The sequence below is a fragment of the Panulirus ornatus genome, chromosome 27 (assembly GCF_036320965.1).
Source record: "Panulirus ornatus isolate Po-2019 chromosome 27, ASM3632096v1, whole genome shotgun sequence".
Classification (NCBI taxonomy): Eukaryota; Metazoa; Arthropoda; class Malacostraca; order Decapoda; family Palinuridae; genus Panulirus; species Panulirus ornatus.
In genome coordinates, this window is record NC_092250.1 from 9,917,406 (window position 1) to 9,938,095 (window position 20,690).

Consider the following 20,690-nt stretch of genomic DNA (forward strand, 5'->3'; position numbering starts at 1 on the left):
TTAAAGGACAGGCTCTGTACGAGCCATAGACTATGGATAAGACTGTGGGGAGGATGATGGAGGTGTTGGAAATGTTTGCGAACAATATTTGGTGTGAGGTGGTTTGATCGAATCCGTAATGAAAGGGTAAGAGAAAGATGTGGTCAAAAAAAGTGTGATTGAGAGAGAAGAAGAGTGTTGAAATGGTTTGGACATATGGAGAGCATGAATGAAGAAAGGTTGACAAAGAGGATATATTTTTGTCAGAAGCGGAGGAAACGTAGAGAACAAGGAGACCGCACCGGAGGTAGAAGGATTGAATGAAAAAGATTTCGAATGATTGGGGCCTGAACATGCAGGAGGATGAAAGGTTTGCACGAAATTGAGTGAATTGGAACGATGTGATATACTGGGGTCAACGTGCTGTCAGCGGACTGAACCAGGGCATGTAACACGTCCAGGGTAAAACATGGAAAAGTCTGTTGCTTCGGCGCATTACACAATGGCAGCTAGAGAATGAATGTGGGTTGATGTGGCCTTTCTTCTGCTTCCTGGCGCTACCTTGCTGATGCAGGGAGCGGTAATCAGGTGTGGGGAAGAAGAAAATGTATATGCTATCATTTCTTTCTTTTCTTTCATGCTTTTATGCTGTTTCCTGTGGGACGGGGTAGCATTGGTAATGGATGACGGCGGGTGAAAAAGAGAGAGAGATAGATAGATAGAGAGAGAGAGAGAGAGAGAGAGAGAGAGAGAGAGAGAGAGAGAGAGAGAGAGAGAGAGAGAGAGAGAGAGAGAGAGAGAGAGAGAACGTGTGTGTGCGTGTTTGTATATGTATGTGTATGTGAGCGAATGTGCCTTTTCTTCGACTGTTTCCTAATGCTACTTCGCTAATGCGGGAAGAGGCGATCCTGTATAAAGAATATGTATAAGTATACTTTTGGAGACTGTTGGATGTAAACTTGTTAAAACAAAAGAAAAAGCTTATCAGTTTACGTATGCATCATGCAACAGAACTAGTTTAGTAAAACAAAATTTTTCGGTTTCTGCCACAGATAAATTCTTTGATCACTTCCGATGTTTAATCAAATCATCAACTCCCATATTGCTATATACAGTACCTTTGTTGACTAAAAGACCCCACGCTGTTCGTCACTGTGTGAGTTAGGTTCAGCTTCTCCCCTCGTTATAGTGACATGGGTCACGTTTCTCTCAGAGTCTCCTACGCCACCCGTCTACTCGGAGGAGGAGATGGTTGGTAGATGGTGGGCGGCTGAAGGTAGCGGAGCACGACTGGACTGTCGCGTTGTAGCAGCTCCAGCACCGACCTTCAGGTGGACCATTAACGACGATCGAGTACTGCTAAACAGCCACAAGTACTTCGTTCGACTCCCACAGGTAAATGTTTTTCTATCTATCTTTTAACACTTACTCCGTCCCTAATTCCATTGGGCCTTCAGGAAGTACATATATTGTGTGTTGAGGAATACCTTGATATCCATACTAATGTGAGACTTTGGGAGAGATATCTTATCAGTCACCTGCAGCCAAACTTTTGTAAGGGAAGCAACCTGTTCTCTACATATGTCTTTAAAAATATTGTTTTTGAGGTTTGAAATTGTTTATTATATTCCCTTTACAGAAAGTGTTATTTTCATTCTTCCAATTTTCAATATATTGTTTTATCCATTAAGCACAGTTGCACGCCATTCTATTTTGTTATTATAAAAATAGCTATTATAATTTATTGGCATATAAATATGTATTATCTTCTCAGACTCTATTATAGTTTTTCATAACTTTGATCTACGGAGGGAAAGAACCAGATAAGTTTTTGATCAAATATCTCTTACTTTTCCCGACAGCGAATAATAAGACAATTGCAGTTCTAGAAAATGGAGTATATGTGCATTATCGACTTGATACTGATATATTTATCAGGTTTAAGTTCTATATTGAATCATCGTTATTGGTATTTTCATCATCATCAGCATTATCATTCTGTCTGCTTTATGGTTCCTTTTTCTTTGTGCACCTGGTAGTTGCCAGAGCTTCAGGTTTCCTCAGCAGTTATCTGTAATTTTTTGATTATGAGTTCAAGATACCGCATTATATTTCTCTTCGGTTGTACGATTTATATTCATTTTTCATACCGAATCGTCTACTTATTCTAATTTTGCGAACCCTTGCAAGCAACAGGAAAATATCTAAGTATTCCTACCTATATGAAAACTATAGAGATTTCATTTACATATCCATACACAAACAAGCACTTTCTCCAAACTGTTGCTTCGGCCCACTTGAATCCACAGTCAGGGGATTCGTCGCTGGAGAGAACATAAAATATGGTCACTGAGAGGAGATAGTACTTGCAAGTGGTAGCAAGTTGTGCTCGCAGCTCTTGTGGGGAAAATCAATTATTATGGATTGCTGCCACTGGAATTTGGCAAAGTGTGGGGTCTCAGTGGTGTATTATGGAAAAAAAATTATATTCCTGTGGTGTTCTGGTGTTTGGAGGTAAGAAGTTAGATCACTCTCTACTATTTGTTGTTTTTCTTACCCAGTAATGTGAGGACACGAACACCACACGGAGGTGGGTAGTCTTTGATTTTCATACTAGGCGACATGGCACAGGCAAAACAAGCCCCAGCCAAAGGCCATCACGGGTGAAGAGGAGACAAATAATCAGTGCTCCGAGGATGTTTGTAGGCCTGACCGTGACGCATTCAATGGCCGCCCAGGGTCGAGCATATAAGATATTTAAAAATATAAAATATCTAATTGGTGTCTTGGATGATATTCGTTTACCTTTATTAAATTCTGTTTTCATTGAACTGATAAAATTGTGTATAAAAGACTGTATTTCAATTCAATGGAGACTATTATGCTCAAAAATTTGGTGCGGCAATTAGTAACTCTCTTTCACCTGTACTAAGTAATCTTTATATGGAATCTTTTGAAAAAAAATTACTAAAGGATATCTTACCTTCTAGCGCAATTTGGTTTAGGTATGTAGATGATGTTCTTTGTGTTTGGCCAACAAATGAAAATTTACAAATATTTCTCCCCTTACTTAACAATTTAGTACCTTCCATCAATTTACTGTAGAAAATGAAAATAATAGTATGCCACCATTTTTAGATTACATGATCGATAGGTAAGGAAACAAGTTAAAGTTTAGCATATACAGAAAACCTACCAATGTATGCTCATCTATCCATTACTACTCATCTCAACATGACAGAGAAAAATTATCATTTCAATCTATGTTCCTTGGGGCATTACGTATTTTCAATCCAGAGTATATTGATGTTGAGTTTGAGAATATATATTCTATTGGATCTGAGTTAAAGTACCCTAGATCTTTCATTGATAAATCCCTTAAGTTAGCACAGAAATCATTTGATAGAGATGTGCCCAAACCTCCCATTGACACCAATAATTTTTTAGTTCTCCCTTTTGATAATGACTTTACTTTACTTACTATGTTGCTTAAATCCTTTAGTGTAAATGTTGCCCTTAGCAGCAATAATACCATAAAGAATATCTTAACCAGGAATTCACCAGAAAATTTTCCTGTAGAAATTGTGATAAGTTCTATCTTGGGCAGACTGGTAAGGATCTTTCTGTTAGATTTAAGCAACATAAATATAGTATAAGAACGGGACAAAAATCAAATGCCTTGGTAAATCAAGTTAAAGACTATGATCATTGTATTTACTGAAGTAATGTCATCTCAGTTATTAACTCTAACTCTATTACCACGAGAAATATCATTGAATCTTCTAATATTAAATACACAAACAATTATGATCTTAATATTAGTGATGGTCTATGGATGACTTTATTTTTGATAAGATTTGTAAACAATTCTCCTTCTTGTCCACATAAGTTTATGATGCGCTCGTTGTCTTTATTGGAAAGTCGCATGTTTTCCCAATGGTGTCCTAGCTACGTCTCTTCGTTGTATGTCAACTGATTGTTATATTTCTCTCTAGTGTCTCCCCTGATGATGAGATTATTAGATGAAAGAGCACTTGGGAACTTATCGTGTTTCATTTTTCCCGTGCTCATAGGAATATACTTGATCACGCGAAAAATTATGATCCTTCCCAAGTGCACTTTTGTCTAATAATTACATCATTAGGGGAAACACAAGAAAGAAGTATAACAGTCAGTAGATATACAACGAAGAGACATAGCTAAGACGCCATTTGGAAATCATGTGATTGTCATATACAGACAACGAGCGTAACATAAACTTATTATGTGGGCAAGAAGGTGAATTGTTTACAAATTCTTTATATTATCCCTGGGGATAAGGGAGAAAGAATATTTTCCAAATATTCACCGCGTGTCGTAGAAGGCGACTAAAAGGGGAGGGAACGGAGTGCTGGAAATCCTCCCCTCTCGTTTTTTTTTTCCAAAATAATGAAATATATATATATATATATATATATATATATATATATATATATATATTTTTTTTTTTTATTCATTTGCTTTGTCGCTGTCTCCCGCGTTAGCGAGGTAGCGCAAGGAAACAGACGAAAGAATGGCGTCTGGGGTAAACTATGGAAAGTTCTGTGGGGCCTGGATGTGGAAAGGGAGCTGTGGTTTCGGTGCATTATTACATGACAGCTAGAGACTGAGTGTGAACGAATGGGGCCTTTGTTGTCTTTTCCTAGCGCTACCCCGCCCGCACACATGAGGGGGGAGGGGGATGGTATTCCATGCGTGGCGAGGTGGCGATTGAAATGAATAAAGGCAGACAGTGTGAATTGTGTGCATGTGTATATATCTATGTGTCTGTGTGTGTATATATATGTGTACATTGAGATGTATAGGTATGTATATTTGCGTGTGTGGACGTGTATGTATATACATGTGTATGGGGGTGGGTTGGGCCATTTCTTTCGTCTGTTTCCTTGCGCTACCTCGCAAACGCCGGAGACAGCGACAAAGCAAAATATAAATAATAAATTGATATATACATTGCTAATGGGATGGCCTTGATAAGGGCCTTAGCTGCCCGTGCCGTCTCAGCTAACATTGCAAAAAAAAAGGTAGAGAAGTCTGCAGCTTTTCTGTGCGAGGGAAGTAGACATCATAACAGCTAATCCTCGAGTGACTCGGACTACATAGGGAAATTCTGACAATCAGCAGCCAAACGTGTGCCGTACGTCCAGACTTTGGAGGTGGGGACATATGCAGAAATTCACCAGAACCGTGATCAAAATGATAGCTATAGGACAGAAAGAGTAGCAAAATCGCGGCGTATGGAAAGGGAATGTTGAAGAGAGGTGATGCCAGGTGAATTAATGAAACAGCTGGCTTTTGATTCTGCTCTAGTTAAGAGAGGTTGAAGATAAGCCACTCCAGATGTGTAGAGACAAAACAGCTGCTCGAAAGAAAAATAACCACGGCACCTTTACAGGACTTCTAGCTTTTGGGAAGTAGACTGTAATGCTTAGTAGCTTGTGTTCCCTAGACAAAGTGGATTTCAAGCTTATAACCAACATCCCAATTCAACGATGTATAAACAGGAGTGAATTGTGGCGTTTTGAAATTGAACAAGGGGGAACGAATGACTCTTAGAATATGTAGAGAGAAATTGCGTTTTGGCACTATCAAATTTACGATCACTGCTTCCCCACTCCGAAAAGCTGCAAAAGTCCGATTAAGAGAGGAAATCTGATCAGAACGAGAGAGAACAAGTATTGAATGGAAGAGGAGAGGAAAAGAGAGACACAAGATGTAAAGGAGAAATCATCAGCATAAGACTAGTGTTATAAGTACAAGAGAGAAGAGCATGTATTGAGAGAAGGGACTAGGTGACAAAACAGAACACTGGGGAACACTACTATCGATAAGATGGGGAGGGGATCTTGCTCTCTTTACGGGTACTGCGATGAAATAGCCACAGCTGCAACTCTGCATAAGAGAAAAACAGAAGCAATGAAACCAAAGGAAGGAAGTCTAGGAAGTAAAGACATGCCACGCCGTCAACGGCCTTGGAGACGCTGAAAGCTTCGAGAAGAGTTTCAGCAAAACCAGTGATATTCGTGTTTGTCTCGTAAACGTCTTGTGGCCGAGGTGGCTGAATGCCATAACGAGGGTTCGAATCCGACCCGTTGTGTACAAACATTTGTCCTTCCACAGACGTATTTGTCACACTTTCGGAGCCGCAATAAATTCTCACACAGGGTTGAGGTTGAGTTTTTGGCAGAAAAATTAGATGTTTTTATGTCACAGCCTTTTAACCACAATGTGGCCGTAGTGTGCATAAGTTTGTCCTTTCCTTGGATGGTATTGCAGTGAAATTTATCAAAAAACAGGGTGACTATGCTGTTGACTGGTTGGTGAGGATATTCAATGTATGTATGGTTAATGGTGAGGTGCCTGAGAATTGGGGGAATGCATGCATAGTGCCATTGTACAAAGGCAAAGGGGATAAAGGTGAGTGTTCAAATTACAGAGGTATAAGTTTGTTGAGTATTCCGGGAAAATTATATGGGAGGGTATTGATTGAGAAGGTGAAGGCATGTACAGAGCATCAGATTGGGAAGAGCAGTGTGGTTTCAGAAGTGGTAGAGGATGTGTGGATCAGGTGTTTGCTTTGAGGAATGTATGTGAGAAATACTTAGAAAAACAAATGGATTTGTATGTAGCATTTATGGATCTGGAGAAGGCACATGATAGAGTTGATAGAGATGCTCTGTGGAAGGTATTAAGAGAAAAGTTTTTATCGACGATTAAGGCATATGTACGAGTAGGAAGAAACAAAAGTTCCCAGTGAATGTCGGTTCGCGGCAGAGTGAATGTCTCCATGGCTGTTTAATTTGTTTATTTGGGGTTGTTACGGAGGTGCGTGCAAGAGTTTTCGAGAGAGGGGCAAGTATGTAGACTGATGTCGATGGGAGGGCCTGGGAAGTGAGTCAGTTGTTCTTCGTTGATAATACAGCGCTGGTGGCTGATTCGGGTGAGAAACTGCAGAAGCTGGTGATTGAATTTGGTGAACTGTGTGAGAGAAGAAAGCTGAGAGTAAATGTGAATAAGAGCAAGGATATTAGGTTCAGTAGAGTTGAAGCATAAGCTGATTGAGAGGTAAGTTTGAATGGAGAAAAACAGAAGGAAGTAAAGTGTTTTAGACATCTGGTAGTGAATTTAGAAGCGGATAGAACCATGGAAGTGGAAGTGAGTCACAGGATGGGGGAAGGAGCGAAGGTTCTTGAAGCGTTGATGAATGTGTGGAAGGCGAGAACGTTATCTAGGAGAGCAAAAATGGGTATATTTGAAAGAATAGTGGTTCCAACAATGTTATATGGTTACGAAGGAGGATGGATTTGCTGGAAATGAGATGTTTGAGGACATTATATGGTGATAGGTGGTTTGATCGAGTATATAATGAAAGGGTAAGAGAGATGTGTGGTAGTAAAAAGAGTGTGGCTGAGAGAGCAGACGAGGGTGTATTCAAATGGTTTGGTCACATGGAGAGAATGAGTGAAGAAAGATTGACAAAGAGGATATATGTGTCAGAGGTGGAGGGAACGAAGAGAAGCGGTGGACCAATTTGGAGGTGGAAGGATAGAGCGATAAAGATTTTGAGTGATCGGGGCCTGCACATACAGGAGGATGAAAGGCTTGCAAGGAATAGAGTGAATTGGAACGAAGTTTTATACCGGGGTCGACGTGCTGTAATAGATTGAAGCAGTGCATGCGAAGCGTCTAGGGTAAACCATCGAAAGTTTTGTGGGGCCTGGATGTGGAAAGGGAACTGTGGTTTCGGTGCATTACACATGACGCTGCCTCGTGTGTGTTGGGGTGGCGACCGGAGTGAATAAAGGCAGCATGTATGAATATGTAATCGCGTATTTATGTATATGTCTGAGTATGTATATGTATGTATACATTGAAATGTATAGGTATGTATATGTGTGTGGGTTGGGCCATTCCTTCGTCCGTTTCCTTGCGCTACCTCGCTAACGCGGGAGATAGCGACAAAGTGTAATGATAAATAGGTTATTCATTTTTATCTTATTTTGCTTTGTCGCTGTCTCCCGCGTTAGCGAGGTAGCGCAAGGAAACAGACGAAAGAATGGCCCAACCCACTCACATACACATGTATATACATACACGTCCACACGCGCAAATATACATACCTATACATCTCAACGCATACATATATATATATATATATATATATATATATATATATATATATATATATACATATTTCTTTTTTCTTTCATACTATTCGCCATTTCCCGCCTCAGCGAGGTAGCGTTAAGAACAGAGGACTGGGCCTCTGAGGAAACATCCTCACCCGGCCCCCTTCTCTGCTCCTTCCTTTTGAAAATTAAAAAAAAAATGAGAGGGGAAGATTTCCAGCCTCCCGCTCCCTTCCCTTTTAGTCGCCTTCTACGACACGCAGGGAATACGTGGGAAGTATTCTTTCTCCCCTATCCCCAGGGATAATATATATATATATATATATATATATATATATATATATATATATATATATATATATATATATATATATATATATATATATATATATATATATATATATATATCTTACTTATTTTGCTTTGTCGCCGTCTCCCGCACCAGCGAGGCAGCGCAAGGAAACAGACGAAAGAATGGCCCAATCCACCCACATACAAATGCACACACATACACGTCCACACACACACATACACACACCCATGCATCTCAACGTACACACATATACCCACACACACAGACACATACATACATACACATGCACACAATTCACACCGTCTGCCCTTACTCACTCCCACCGCCACCCGGCAGCACACGAAATAACAAACCCCTCCCCCCTCATGTGCACGAGTAAGTGGGCATTACTGGATTATATATTAATTGATAGGCACGAGAGAGACAGACTTTTACCTGTAAATGTACTGAGAGGGGCAGCTGGTGGGATATCTGATCACAATCTTGTGGAGGAGAGGGTGAAGATTTGTATAGGTTTTTGGAAAAGAAAACAATATTGGTGAGGAGAGTGGTGTGAACAGATGAGTTTGGAAAAGAGCTTTGTGTGAAGAAATACCAGGAAAGACCGAGCGTAGAATGGCAAAAGGATAGTGGGTGAGAAATGGGAAGTATTTACGTAAGTAGTGCAAGATATGCAAGTGGCATCCATAAGGTGGGAGGTGGGCAGTTTAGAAACAGTAATGAGAGGTGGGATGAACAAAAAAAATTGCTAGTGAAAGAGAAAAGAGAGGCATTTGGGCAGCAATTATGAGGAAGGAGAGCAAATTATTGGAGGATGAATTAGAGAAAGCAGTAGGGGGTCAAGAGGAAGGTACATGGTTGAGAAACAGCAAATGTGAGCTTGGGTGAGCAAGCATCGGTAAACATAAGGAGAATAAGATATTATGGAAGAAGCTAAACTGTGTGAAAGCCAAGAGGAAAAATGAGAAATGGTGAAGGGGGAGAAAAGTGGAAGTGATAACAGGTAATGATGAAGAGAGGAAAAGATGTAGTAAGTAATCTGAGGGACTTTAAAATGTGTTTGACGATATAATGGCAGATGTAGAGTGTTTGTGTTGGGGTGGTATGCTAAGTGAAAGACACAACATATATATATATATATATATATATATATATATATATATATATATATATATATATATATATATATATATATATATATATATATATATATATATATATATATATATATATATATATATATATATATATATATATATATATATATATATATATATATATATATATATATATATATATATATATATATATATATATATATATATATATATGTATATATGCGGCAGGGGTGTGTGATGTCTCCATGGTTGTTTAATTTGTTTATGGATGGGGTTGTTAGGGAGGTAAATGCAAGAGTTTTGGAAAGAGGGGCAAGTATGAAGTCTGTTGGGGATGAGAGAGCTTGGGAAGTGAGTCAGTTGTTGTTCGCTGATGATACAGCGCTGGTGGCTGATTCATGTGAGAAACTGCAGAAGCTGGTGACTGAGTTTGGTAAAGTGTGTGGAAGAAGAAAGTTAAGAGTAAATGTGAATAAGAGCAAGGTTATTAGGTACAGTAGGGTTGAGGGTCAAGTCAATTGGGAGGTGAGTTTGAATGGAGAAAAACTGGAGGAAGTGAAGTGTGTTAGATATCTGGGAGTGGATCTGGCAGCGGATGGAACAATGGAAGCGGAAGTGGATCATAGGGTGGGGGAGGGGGCGAAAATTCTGGGGGCCTTGAAGAATGTGTGGAAGTCGAGAACATTATCTCGGAAAGCAAAAATGGGTATGTTTGAAGGAATAGTGGTTCCAACAATGTTGTATGGTTGCGAGGCGTGGGCTATGGATAGAGTTGTGCGCAGGAGGATGGATGTGCTGGAAATGAGATGTTTGAGGACAATGTGTGGTGTGAGGTGGTTTGATCGAGTGAGTAACGTAAGGGTAAGAGAGATGTGTGGAAATAAAAAGAGCGTGGTTGAGAGAGCAGAAGAGGGTGTTTTGAAGTGGTTTGGGCACATGGAGAAAATGAGTGAGGAAAGATTGACCAAGAGGATATATGTGTCGGAGGTGGAGGGAACGAGGAGAAGAGGGAGACCAAATTGGAGGTGGAAAGATGGAGTGAAAAAGATTTTGTGTGATCGGGGCCTCAACATGCAGGAGGGTGAAAGGAGGGCAAGGAATAGAGTGATTTAGAGCGATGTGGTATACCGGGGTTGACGTGCTGTCAGTGGATTGAATCAAGGCATGTGAAGCGTCTGGGGTAAACCATGGAAAGCTGTGTAGGTATGTATATTTGCGTGTGTGGACGTATGTATATACATGTGTATGGGGGGGGGGGTTGGGCCATTTCTTTCGTCTGTTTCCTTGCGCTACCTCGCAAACGCGGGAGACAGCGACAAAGTATAAAAAAAAAAAAAAAAAAAATATATATATATATATATATATATATATATATATATATATATATATATATATATATATATATATAGATAGATATAGATATATATCTATTATTTGTTTATTCATTTTGCTTTGTCGCTGTCTCCCGCATTTGCGAGGTAGCGCAAGGAAACAGAAGAAAGAAATGGCCCAACCCAACCCCATACACATGTATATGCACACACGTCCACACACGCAAACATACACATCCATACATCTCAATGTACACATATATATACACACAGAGACACATACATATATACCCATGCACACAATTCACACTGCCTGCCTTTATTCATTCCCATCGCCACCTCGCCACACATGGAATACCATCCCCCTCCCCCCTCATGTGTGCGAGGTAGCGCTAGGAAAAGACAACAAAGGCTCCATTCGTTCACACCTAGTCTCTAGCTGTCATGTAATAATGCACAGCTCCTTTTCCACATCATGGCCCCACAGAACTTTCCATGGTTTACCCCAGACGCTTTACATGCCCTGGTTCAATCCATTGACAGCACGTCGACCCCGGTATACCACATCGTTCCAATTCTCTCTATTCCTTGCAAGCCTTTCAAATCCTGCATATTCAGGCCCCGATCACTAAAAATCTTTTTCACTCCATCTTTCCACCTCCAATATGGTCTCCCACTTCTCCTAGTTCCCTCCACCTCTGACACATATATCCTCTTTATCAATCTTTCTTCACTCATTCTCTCGATGTGAACAAACCATTTCAAAACACCCTCTTCTGCTCTCTCAACCACACTCTTTTTATTACCACACATGTCTCTTACCCTTTCATTACTTGCTCGATCAAACCACCGCAAACCCCATATTGTCCTCAGACATCTCATTTCCTGTACATCCACCCTCCTCCGCACAACTCTATCTATAACCTACGCCTCGCAACCATATAACATTGCTGGAACCACTATTCCTTCAAACATACCCAATTTTGCTTTCCGAGACAATGTTCTTGACTTCCACACATTCTTCAACGCTCCAGAACTTTCGCCCCCTCCCCCACCCTAAGATTCACTTCCGCTTCCATGGTTCCATCCGCTGCCGAATCCACTCCCAGATATCTAAAACACTTTACTTCCTCCAGTTTTTCTCCTTTCAAACTTACCTCTCAGTTGACTTGTCCCTCATCCCTACTACACCTAATAACCTTGCTCTTATTAATATTTCCTCTCAGCTTTCTTCCTTCACACACTTTACCAAACTCAGTCACCAGCTTATGCAGGTTCTCACCTAAATAAGCCACCAGCGCTGTATCATCAGCGAACAACAACTGACTTACTTCCCAAGCTCTTTCATCCACAACTGACTGCATACTTGCACCTCTTTCTAAAACTCTTGCATTAACCTCCCAAACAACCCCATCCATAAACAAATTAAACAAGCATGGAGACATCACCCAGCCCTGCCGCAAACCAACTTTCACGGTGAACCAATCACTCTCCTTTCTTCCTAAACGTACACATGCCTTATATCCTCGATAAAAACTTTTCACTGCTTCTAACGACTTGCCTCCCACACCAAATACAATTAATACCTTCCACAGAGCATCTCTATCAACTCTATCATATGCCTTTTCAGATCCATTTATGCTGAACACAAATTCATTTGCTTTTCTATGTATTTCTCACATATTTTCTTCAAAGCAATTACCAGATCCACACATCCTCTACCACTTCTGAAACCACACTGTTCTTCCCCAGTCTGATGCTCTATACATGCCTTCACCCTATCAATCACTACCTTCCCATATAATTTCCCAGGAATACTCAACAAACTTATACCTGTGTAATTTGAGCACTCACTTTTATCCCCTTTGCCTGTGTACAATGGCACTATGCAAGCATTCCGCCAATCATCAGGCACCTCCCCGTGAGTTATACATACGTTAAATAACCTTTCCAACCAGTCAACAATACCGTCACCCCCTTTTTTTAATAAATTCCACTGCAATACCATCCCAACCCGTCGCCTTGCCGGCTTTCATCTTCCGCAAGCTTTTACTACCTATTATATGTTTACCAAATCATTCTCCCTAACCCTCTCACTCTGCACAACATGTCGACCAAAACACTCTATATCTGCCACTCTATCATCAAACACATTCAACAAACCTTCAAAATACTCACTCCATCTCCTTTTCACATTACCACTACTTGTTATCACCTCCCCTTTAGCCCCATTTGTTCCCTTGTCTTACGCACTCTATATACCTTATTCCAAAACATCTTTTTATTCTCCCCAAAATTTTAATAATACTCCCTCACCCAAACTCTCATTTACCCTCTTTTTCACCTCTTGCACCTTTCTCTTTACCTCCTGCCTCTTACTTTCATAAATCTTTCAGTCATTTGCATCATTTCCCTGCAAAAATCGTCCAAATGCCTCCCTCTTCTCTTTCACTAACAATTTAACTCTCAACCCGCAACTCACTACCCTTTCTAATCTGCCCATCACGCTTCTCATGCCATAAGCTATTTTTGTGCAAGCCATCACTGCTTTCCTAAATACATCCCATTCCTCGCCCACTCCCCTTACGTCCTTTGTTCTTACCCTTTTCCATTCTGTACTCAGTGTCTCATGGTACTTCCTCACACAAATCTCCTTCCCAAGCTAACTTACTCTCACCACTCTCTTCACCCCAACATTATCTCTTCTTTTCCAAAAACTGCTTTCCTAAATACATCCCCTTCCTCCCCAACTCCCCTTACGTCCTTTGTTCTCACCTTTTTCCATTCTGTACTCAGTCTCTCATGGTACTTCCTCACACAAGTCTCCTTCCCAAGCTCACTTACTCTCACCACTCTCTTCACACCAACGTTATCTATTCATTTCTGAAAACTTCTACAAATTCTCACCTTCGCCTCCAGAAGATAATGATCAGACATCCCTCCAGCTGCACCCCTAAGCACATTGACATCCAAAAGTCTCTCTATCGCGCTCCTATCAATTAACAAGTAATCCATTAACGCTCTCTGGCCAACTCTCCTACTTATATACGGGTAATTATGTATACCTCTCTTTCTAACCCAGGTATTCCCAATCACCAGTCCTTTTCCAGCACATAAACCTACAAGCTCTTCACCATTTCCATTTACAACACTGAACACCCCAAGTATACCAATTATTCCCTCAACTGCCACATTACTCACCTTTGCATTCAGATCACCCATCACTATAACCCGGTCTCTTGCATCCAAACTATATATATATATATATATATATATATATATATATATATATATATATATATATATGTATGTATTAATACTTATTTCTTTTGCTTTGTCGCTGTCTCCCGCGTTACCGAAGTAGCGCAAGGCAACAGGCGAGAGAATGACCCAACCCACCCACATACACTTTCATATACATACACGTCCATATATATATATATATATATATATATATATATATATATATATATATATATATATATATATATATATGTATATATATATATATATATATATATATATATATATATATATATATATATATATATATATATATATATATATATATATATATATATATATATATATATATATATATATATATATATATATATATATATATATATATATATATATATATATGTATATATATATATGTATATATATATATATATATATATATATATATATATATATATATATATATATATATATATATATATATATATATATATATATATATATATATATATATGCATATATATGTATATATATATATATATATATATATATATATATATATATATATATATATATATATATATATATATATATATATATATATATATATATATATATATATATATATGTATATGTATATATATATTTATATATATATATATATATATATATATATATATATATATATATATATATATATATATATATATATGTATATACTTATATATGTATATATATATATGTATTGGAAAGGATTACAATTCTGTGCGTGATCAAGATATTATTATGAGTCCACGGGAAAAATGAAACACGATAAGTTCCTAAGTGCACTTTCGTGTATTAGTCACATCATCAAGGGAGACACAAGAGAAAAATATAAAGGCCATTTGATGTACATCGAAGAGACGAAGCTAGGACGCCATTTGGCAAACATACGATTATCCAAGACAGACAAGGTGCGTTTATAAACTTATCATTTTACAAATTTTATCAAAAATAAAGTTATCTAATTTGTATAGACCATCAGTAATATTAAGATCATATATCTTTGTGTATTCAATAATAGAAGATTCAATGATATTTCCCGTGATAATAGCGTTACAGTTAATAACTGAGATGGCAAGACAAAGATCATAGTTTTTAACCTGATTAAAGAAGGCATTTGAATCTTGTCCCGTTCTTATAATATATCTATGTTGTTTAAGTCTAACAGAAAGATTCTTACCAGTGTGCCCAAAATAAAATTTATCACAATTTCCAACTGGCACTTTATAGATGCATCCAGGATGATTTTCTGGTGAATTCGTGATTAAGATATTCCTTGCAGTGTCATTGTTGCTGTAGGCAACATTTACATTAAAGGATTTAAGCCACATGGGAAGTAAAGTAAAGTTATCCTTAAAAAGGAGAACTAAAAAATTTTTCCTGTGAATGGGAGGTTTGGGCTTAACTCAATAAAATGATTTCTTTGCTTATTTATACATATATATATATATATATCTTTTTCTTTCAAACTATTCGCCATTTCCCGCATTAGCGAGGTGACGTTAAGAACAGAGGACTGGGCCTCTGAGGGAATACCCTCACCTGGCCCAATTCTCTGTTACTTCTTTTGGAAAATTAAAAAAAAACGAGAGGGGAGGATTTCCAGCCCCCCGCTCCCTCCCCTTTTAGTCGCCTTCTACGACACGCTGGGAATACGTGGGAAGTATTCTTTCTCCCCTATCCCCATATCCCCTGTATATATGAGGATATTCCACAAAGGCCCAGTCCTCTGTTCTTAACGCTACCTCGCTAATGCGGGAAATGGCGGATAGTTTAAAAGAAGAAAATATATATATCCCTGGGGATAGGGAAGAAAGAATACTTCCCACGTATTCCCTGCGTGTTGTAGAAGGCGACTAAAAGGGGAGGGAGCGGGTGGCTGGAAATCCTCCCCTTTCTATTTTTTTTTTTTTTTTTTTTAATTTTCCAAAAGAAGCAACAGAGAAGGGGGTCAGGTGAGGATATTCCCTCTAAGGCCCAGTTCTCTGTTCTTAACGCTACCTCGCTAACGCGGGAAATGGCAAATAGTATGAAAAAAAAAAAAAAAAAAAAAAAAATATATATATATATATATATATATATATATATATATATATATATATATATATATATATATATATATATATACGAATAAAATGTATATGAACGTGCACCTTCATAGAACATACAAAGCTCCAACAGCCAAGATCGAACCTGGGACCTCTTGTTCGGAAACAACCGATAGACCCCGTTGCTCACCATTGTGAGACGAAGGGTATTCGAGTACTTAGTATTTCGAATAGTTGTTTCCTATTATACAGTCCCTTAGCCTAGCGGTTAGCATGCCTGCCTCTTGCACAAGGGGTCCCAGGTTCGATCCTGGCTGTTGGAGCTTTGTATGTTCTATGAAGGTGCGCGTTCATATACACTTTATTCGTATTCATATAACTCCGCGTTGTACAGTCAGGTTCGGTAAAACGCTATCAGCTGGCTATGTGTTCTGTTCGGAAACAATCGATAGACCCCGTTGCTCAACATTGTAAGACGAAGGGTATTCGAGTACTTAGTATTTCGAATAGTTGTTTCCTATTATACATCCCTTAACCTAGCGGTTAGCATGCCTGCCTCTTGCACAAGGGGTCCCAGGTTCGATCCTGGCTGTTGGAGCTTTGTATGTTATATGATATATATATATATATATATATATATATATATATATATATATATATATATATATATATATATACATATATATTATCCCTGGGGATAGGGGATTAAGAATACTTCCCACGTATTCCCTGCGTGTCGTAGAAGGCGACTAAATGGGGAGGGAGCGGGGGGCTGGAAATCCTCCCCTCTCGTTTTTTTTTTTTTTTTGTTAATTTTCCAAAAGAAGGAACAGAGGGGGCCAGGTGAGGATATTCCAAAAAAGGCCCAGTCCTCTGTTCTTAACGCTACCTCGCTAACGCGGAAAATGGCAAATAGTTTAAAAGAAAAGATATATATATATATATATATATATATATATATATATATATATATATATATATATATATTTTTTTTTTTTTATTTCTTTTTTTTTTGCTTTGTCGCTGTCTCCCGCGTTTGCGAGGTAGCGCAAGGAAACAGACGAAAGAAATGGCAAAACCCACCCCCATACACATGTATATACATACGTCCACACACGCAAATATACATACCTACACAGCTTTCCATGGTTTACCCCAGACGATTCACATGCCCTGATTCAATCCACTGACAGCAAGTCAACCCCGGTATACCACATCGATCCAATTCACTCTATTCCTTGCCCTCCTTTCACCCTCCTGCATGTTCAGGCCCCGATCACACAAAATCTTTTTCACTCCATCTATCCACCTCCAATTTGGTCTCCCACTTCTCCTCGTTCCCTCCACCTCCGACACATATATCCTCTTGGTCAATCTTTCCTCACTCATTCTCTCCATGTGCCCAAACCATTTCAAAACACCCTCTTCTGCTCTCTCAACCACGCTCTTTTTATTTCCACACATCTCTCTTACCCTTACGTTACTTACTCGATCAAACCACCTCACACCACACATTGTCCTCAAACATCTCATTTCCAGCACATCCATCCTCCTGCGCACAACTCTATCCATAGCCCACGCCTCGCAACCATACAACATTGTTGGAACCACTATTCCTTCAAACATACCCATTTTTGCTTTCCGAGATAATGTTCTCGACTTCCAAACATTCTTCAACGCTCCCAGGATTTTCGCCCTCTCCCCCACCCTATGATCCACTTCCGCTTCCATGGTTCCATCCGCTGCCAGATCCACTCCCAGATATCTAAAACACTTTACTTCCACCAGTTTTTCTCCATTCAAACTTACCTCCCAATTGACTTGAACCTCAACCCTACTGTACCTAATAACCTTGCTCTTATCCACATTTACTCTCAACTTTCGTCTTTCACACACTTTACCAAACTCAGTCACTAGCTTCTGCAGTTTCTCACATGAATCAGCCACCAGCGCTGTATCATCAGCGAACAACAACTGACTCACTTCCCAAGCTCTCTCATCCCCAACAGACTTCATACTTGCCCCTCTTTCCAAAACTCTCGCATTCACCTCCCTAACAAGCCCATCCATAAACAAATTAAACAACCATGGAGACATCACACACCCTTGCCGCAAACCTACATTCACTGAGAACCAAACATATATATATATATATATATACATATATATATATATATATATATATATATATATATATATATATATATATATATATATATATATATATATATATATATATATGTATGTATATATGTATGTATGTATCCCTGGGGATAGGGGAGAAAGAATACTTCCCACGTATTCCCTGCGTGTCGTAGAAGGCGACTAAAAGGGAAGGGAGCGGGGGGCTGGAAATCCTCCCCTCTCGTTTTTTTTTTTTTTTTTTAACTTTCCAAAAGAAGGAACAGAGAAGGGGGCCAGGTGAGGATATTCCCTCAAAGGCCCAGTCCTCTGTTCTTAACGCTACCTCGCTATCGCGGGAAATGGCGAATAGTATGAAAAAAAAAAAAAAAAAAAAATATATATATATATATATATATATATATATATATATATATATATATATATATATATATATATATATATATATATATATGAAGTAGAACCTTCAGACAATTGAAAATGTGAAGGAAAATAGTGAAATTGGAGAAAAAATGTAGCTTAGACATTGAAGCTTATTGATACAGTGGTTAAATTGATGAGAACTGCTATTGACGTTTGTGTAAATAAATTATACATTTCCTTTTTTCCATAGCCAGAGGTTGAACCATTATGTGACATTCATTTTTTTCATTCATTTCAAGCTAGAAGTTTCAGTTTTCTAAATTGTTTCTTACATTTTTCATATGTATATATATGTATGTGTGTGTGTGTGTATATGTGCGTAAGTATGTGTATGTGTGTGTATGTGTATATGTATATATATATGTATATTATCCCTGGGGATAGGGGTGAAAGAATACTTCCCACGTATTCCTCGCGTGTCGTAGAAAGCGACTAGAGGGGACGGGAGCGGGGAGCCAGAAATCCTCCCCTCCTTGTATTAACTTTCTAAAATGGGAAACAGAAGAAGGAGTCACGCGGGGAGTGCTCATCCTCCTCGAAGGCTCAGAGTGGGGTGCCTAAATGTGTGTGGATGTAACCAAGATGTGAAAAAAGGAGAGATAGGTAGTATGTTTGAGGAAAGGAACCTGGATGTTTTGGCTCTGAGTGAAACGAAGCTCAAGGGTAAAGGGGAAGAGTGGTTTGAGAATGTCTAGGGAGTAAAGTCAGGGGTTAGTGAGAGGACAAGAGCAAGGGAAGGAGTAGCAATACTCCTGAAACAGGAGTTGTGGGAGTATGTGATAGAGTGTAAGAAAGTAAATTCTCGATTAATATGGATAAAACTGAAAGTTGATGGAGAGAGGTGGGTGATTATTGGTGCATATGCACCTGGGCATGAGAAGAAAGATCAAGAGAGGCAAGTGTTTTGGGAGCAGCTGAATGAGTGTGTTAGTGGTTTTGATGCACGAGACCGGGTTATAGTGATGGGTGATTTGAATGCAAAGGTGAGTAATGTGGCAGTTGAGGGAATAATTGGTATACATGGGGTGTTCAGTGTTGTAAATGGAAATGGTGAAGAGCTTGTAGATTTATGTGCTGAAAAAGGACTGATGATTGGGAATACCTGGTTTAAAAAGCGAGATATACATAAGTATACTTATGTAAGTAGGAGAGATGGCCAGAGAGCGTTATTGGATTACGTGTTAATTGACAGGCGTGCGAAAGAGAGACTTTTGGATGTTAATGTGCTGAGAGGTGCAACTGGAGGGATGTCTGATCATTATCTTGTGGAGGCTAAGGTGAAGATTTGTATGGGTTTTCAGAAAAGAAGAGTGAATGTTGGGGTGAAGAGGGTGGTGAGAGTAAGTGAGCTTGAGAAGGAGACCTGTGTGAGGAAGTACCAGGAGAGACTGAGTACAGAATGGAAAAAGGTGAGAACAATGGGAGCAAGGGGAGTGGGGGAGGAATGGGATGTATTTAGGGAATCAGTGATGGATTGCGCAAAAGATGCTTGTGGCATGAGAAGAGTGGGAGGTGGGTTGATTAGAAAGGGTAGTGAGTGGTGGGATGAAGAAGTAAGAGTATTAGTGAAAGAGAAGAGAGAGGCATTTGGACGATTTTTGCAGGGAAAAAATGCAATTGAGTGGGAGATGTATAAAAGAAAGAGACAGGAGGTCAAGAGAAAGGTGCAAGAGGTGAAACAAAGGGCAAATGAGAGTTGGGGTGAGAGAGTATCATTAAATTTTAGGGAGAATAAAAAGATGTTCTGGAAGGAGGTAAATAAAGTGCGTAAGACAAGGGAGCAAATGGGAACTTCAGTGAAGGGCGCAAATGGGGAGGTGATAACAAGTAGTGGTGATGTGGGAAGGAGATGGAGTGAGTATTTTGAAGGTTTGTTGAAT

General features: G+C 39.0%; 1 protein-coding gene across 2 annotated transcripts in view; it reads left to right on the forward strand.

The window, feature by feature from the left end:
• The window catches only part of LOC139757573 (nephrin-like), a 943,851-nt gene that overhangs the window by 899,728 nt on the left and 23,433 nt on the right, over window positions 1-20,690 (forward strand). For both annotated transcript variants that reach the window (XM_071678177.1, XM_071678178.1), the window contains exon 17: window positions 1,193-1,374. In XM_071678177.1, the coding sequence (XP_071534278.1) occupies window positions 1,193-1,374 (182 nt within the window). The remainder of the gene's footprint in view (window positions 1-1,192; window positions 1,375-20,690) is intronic.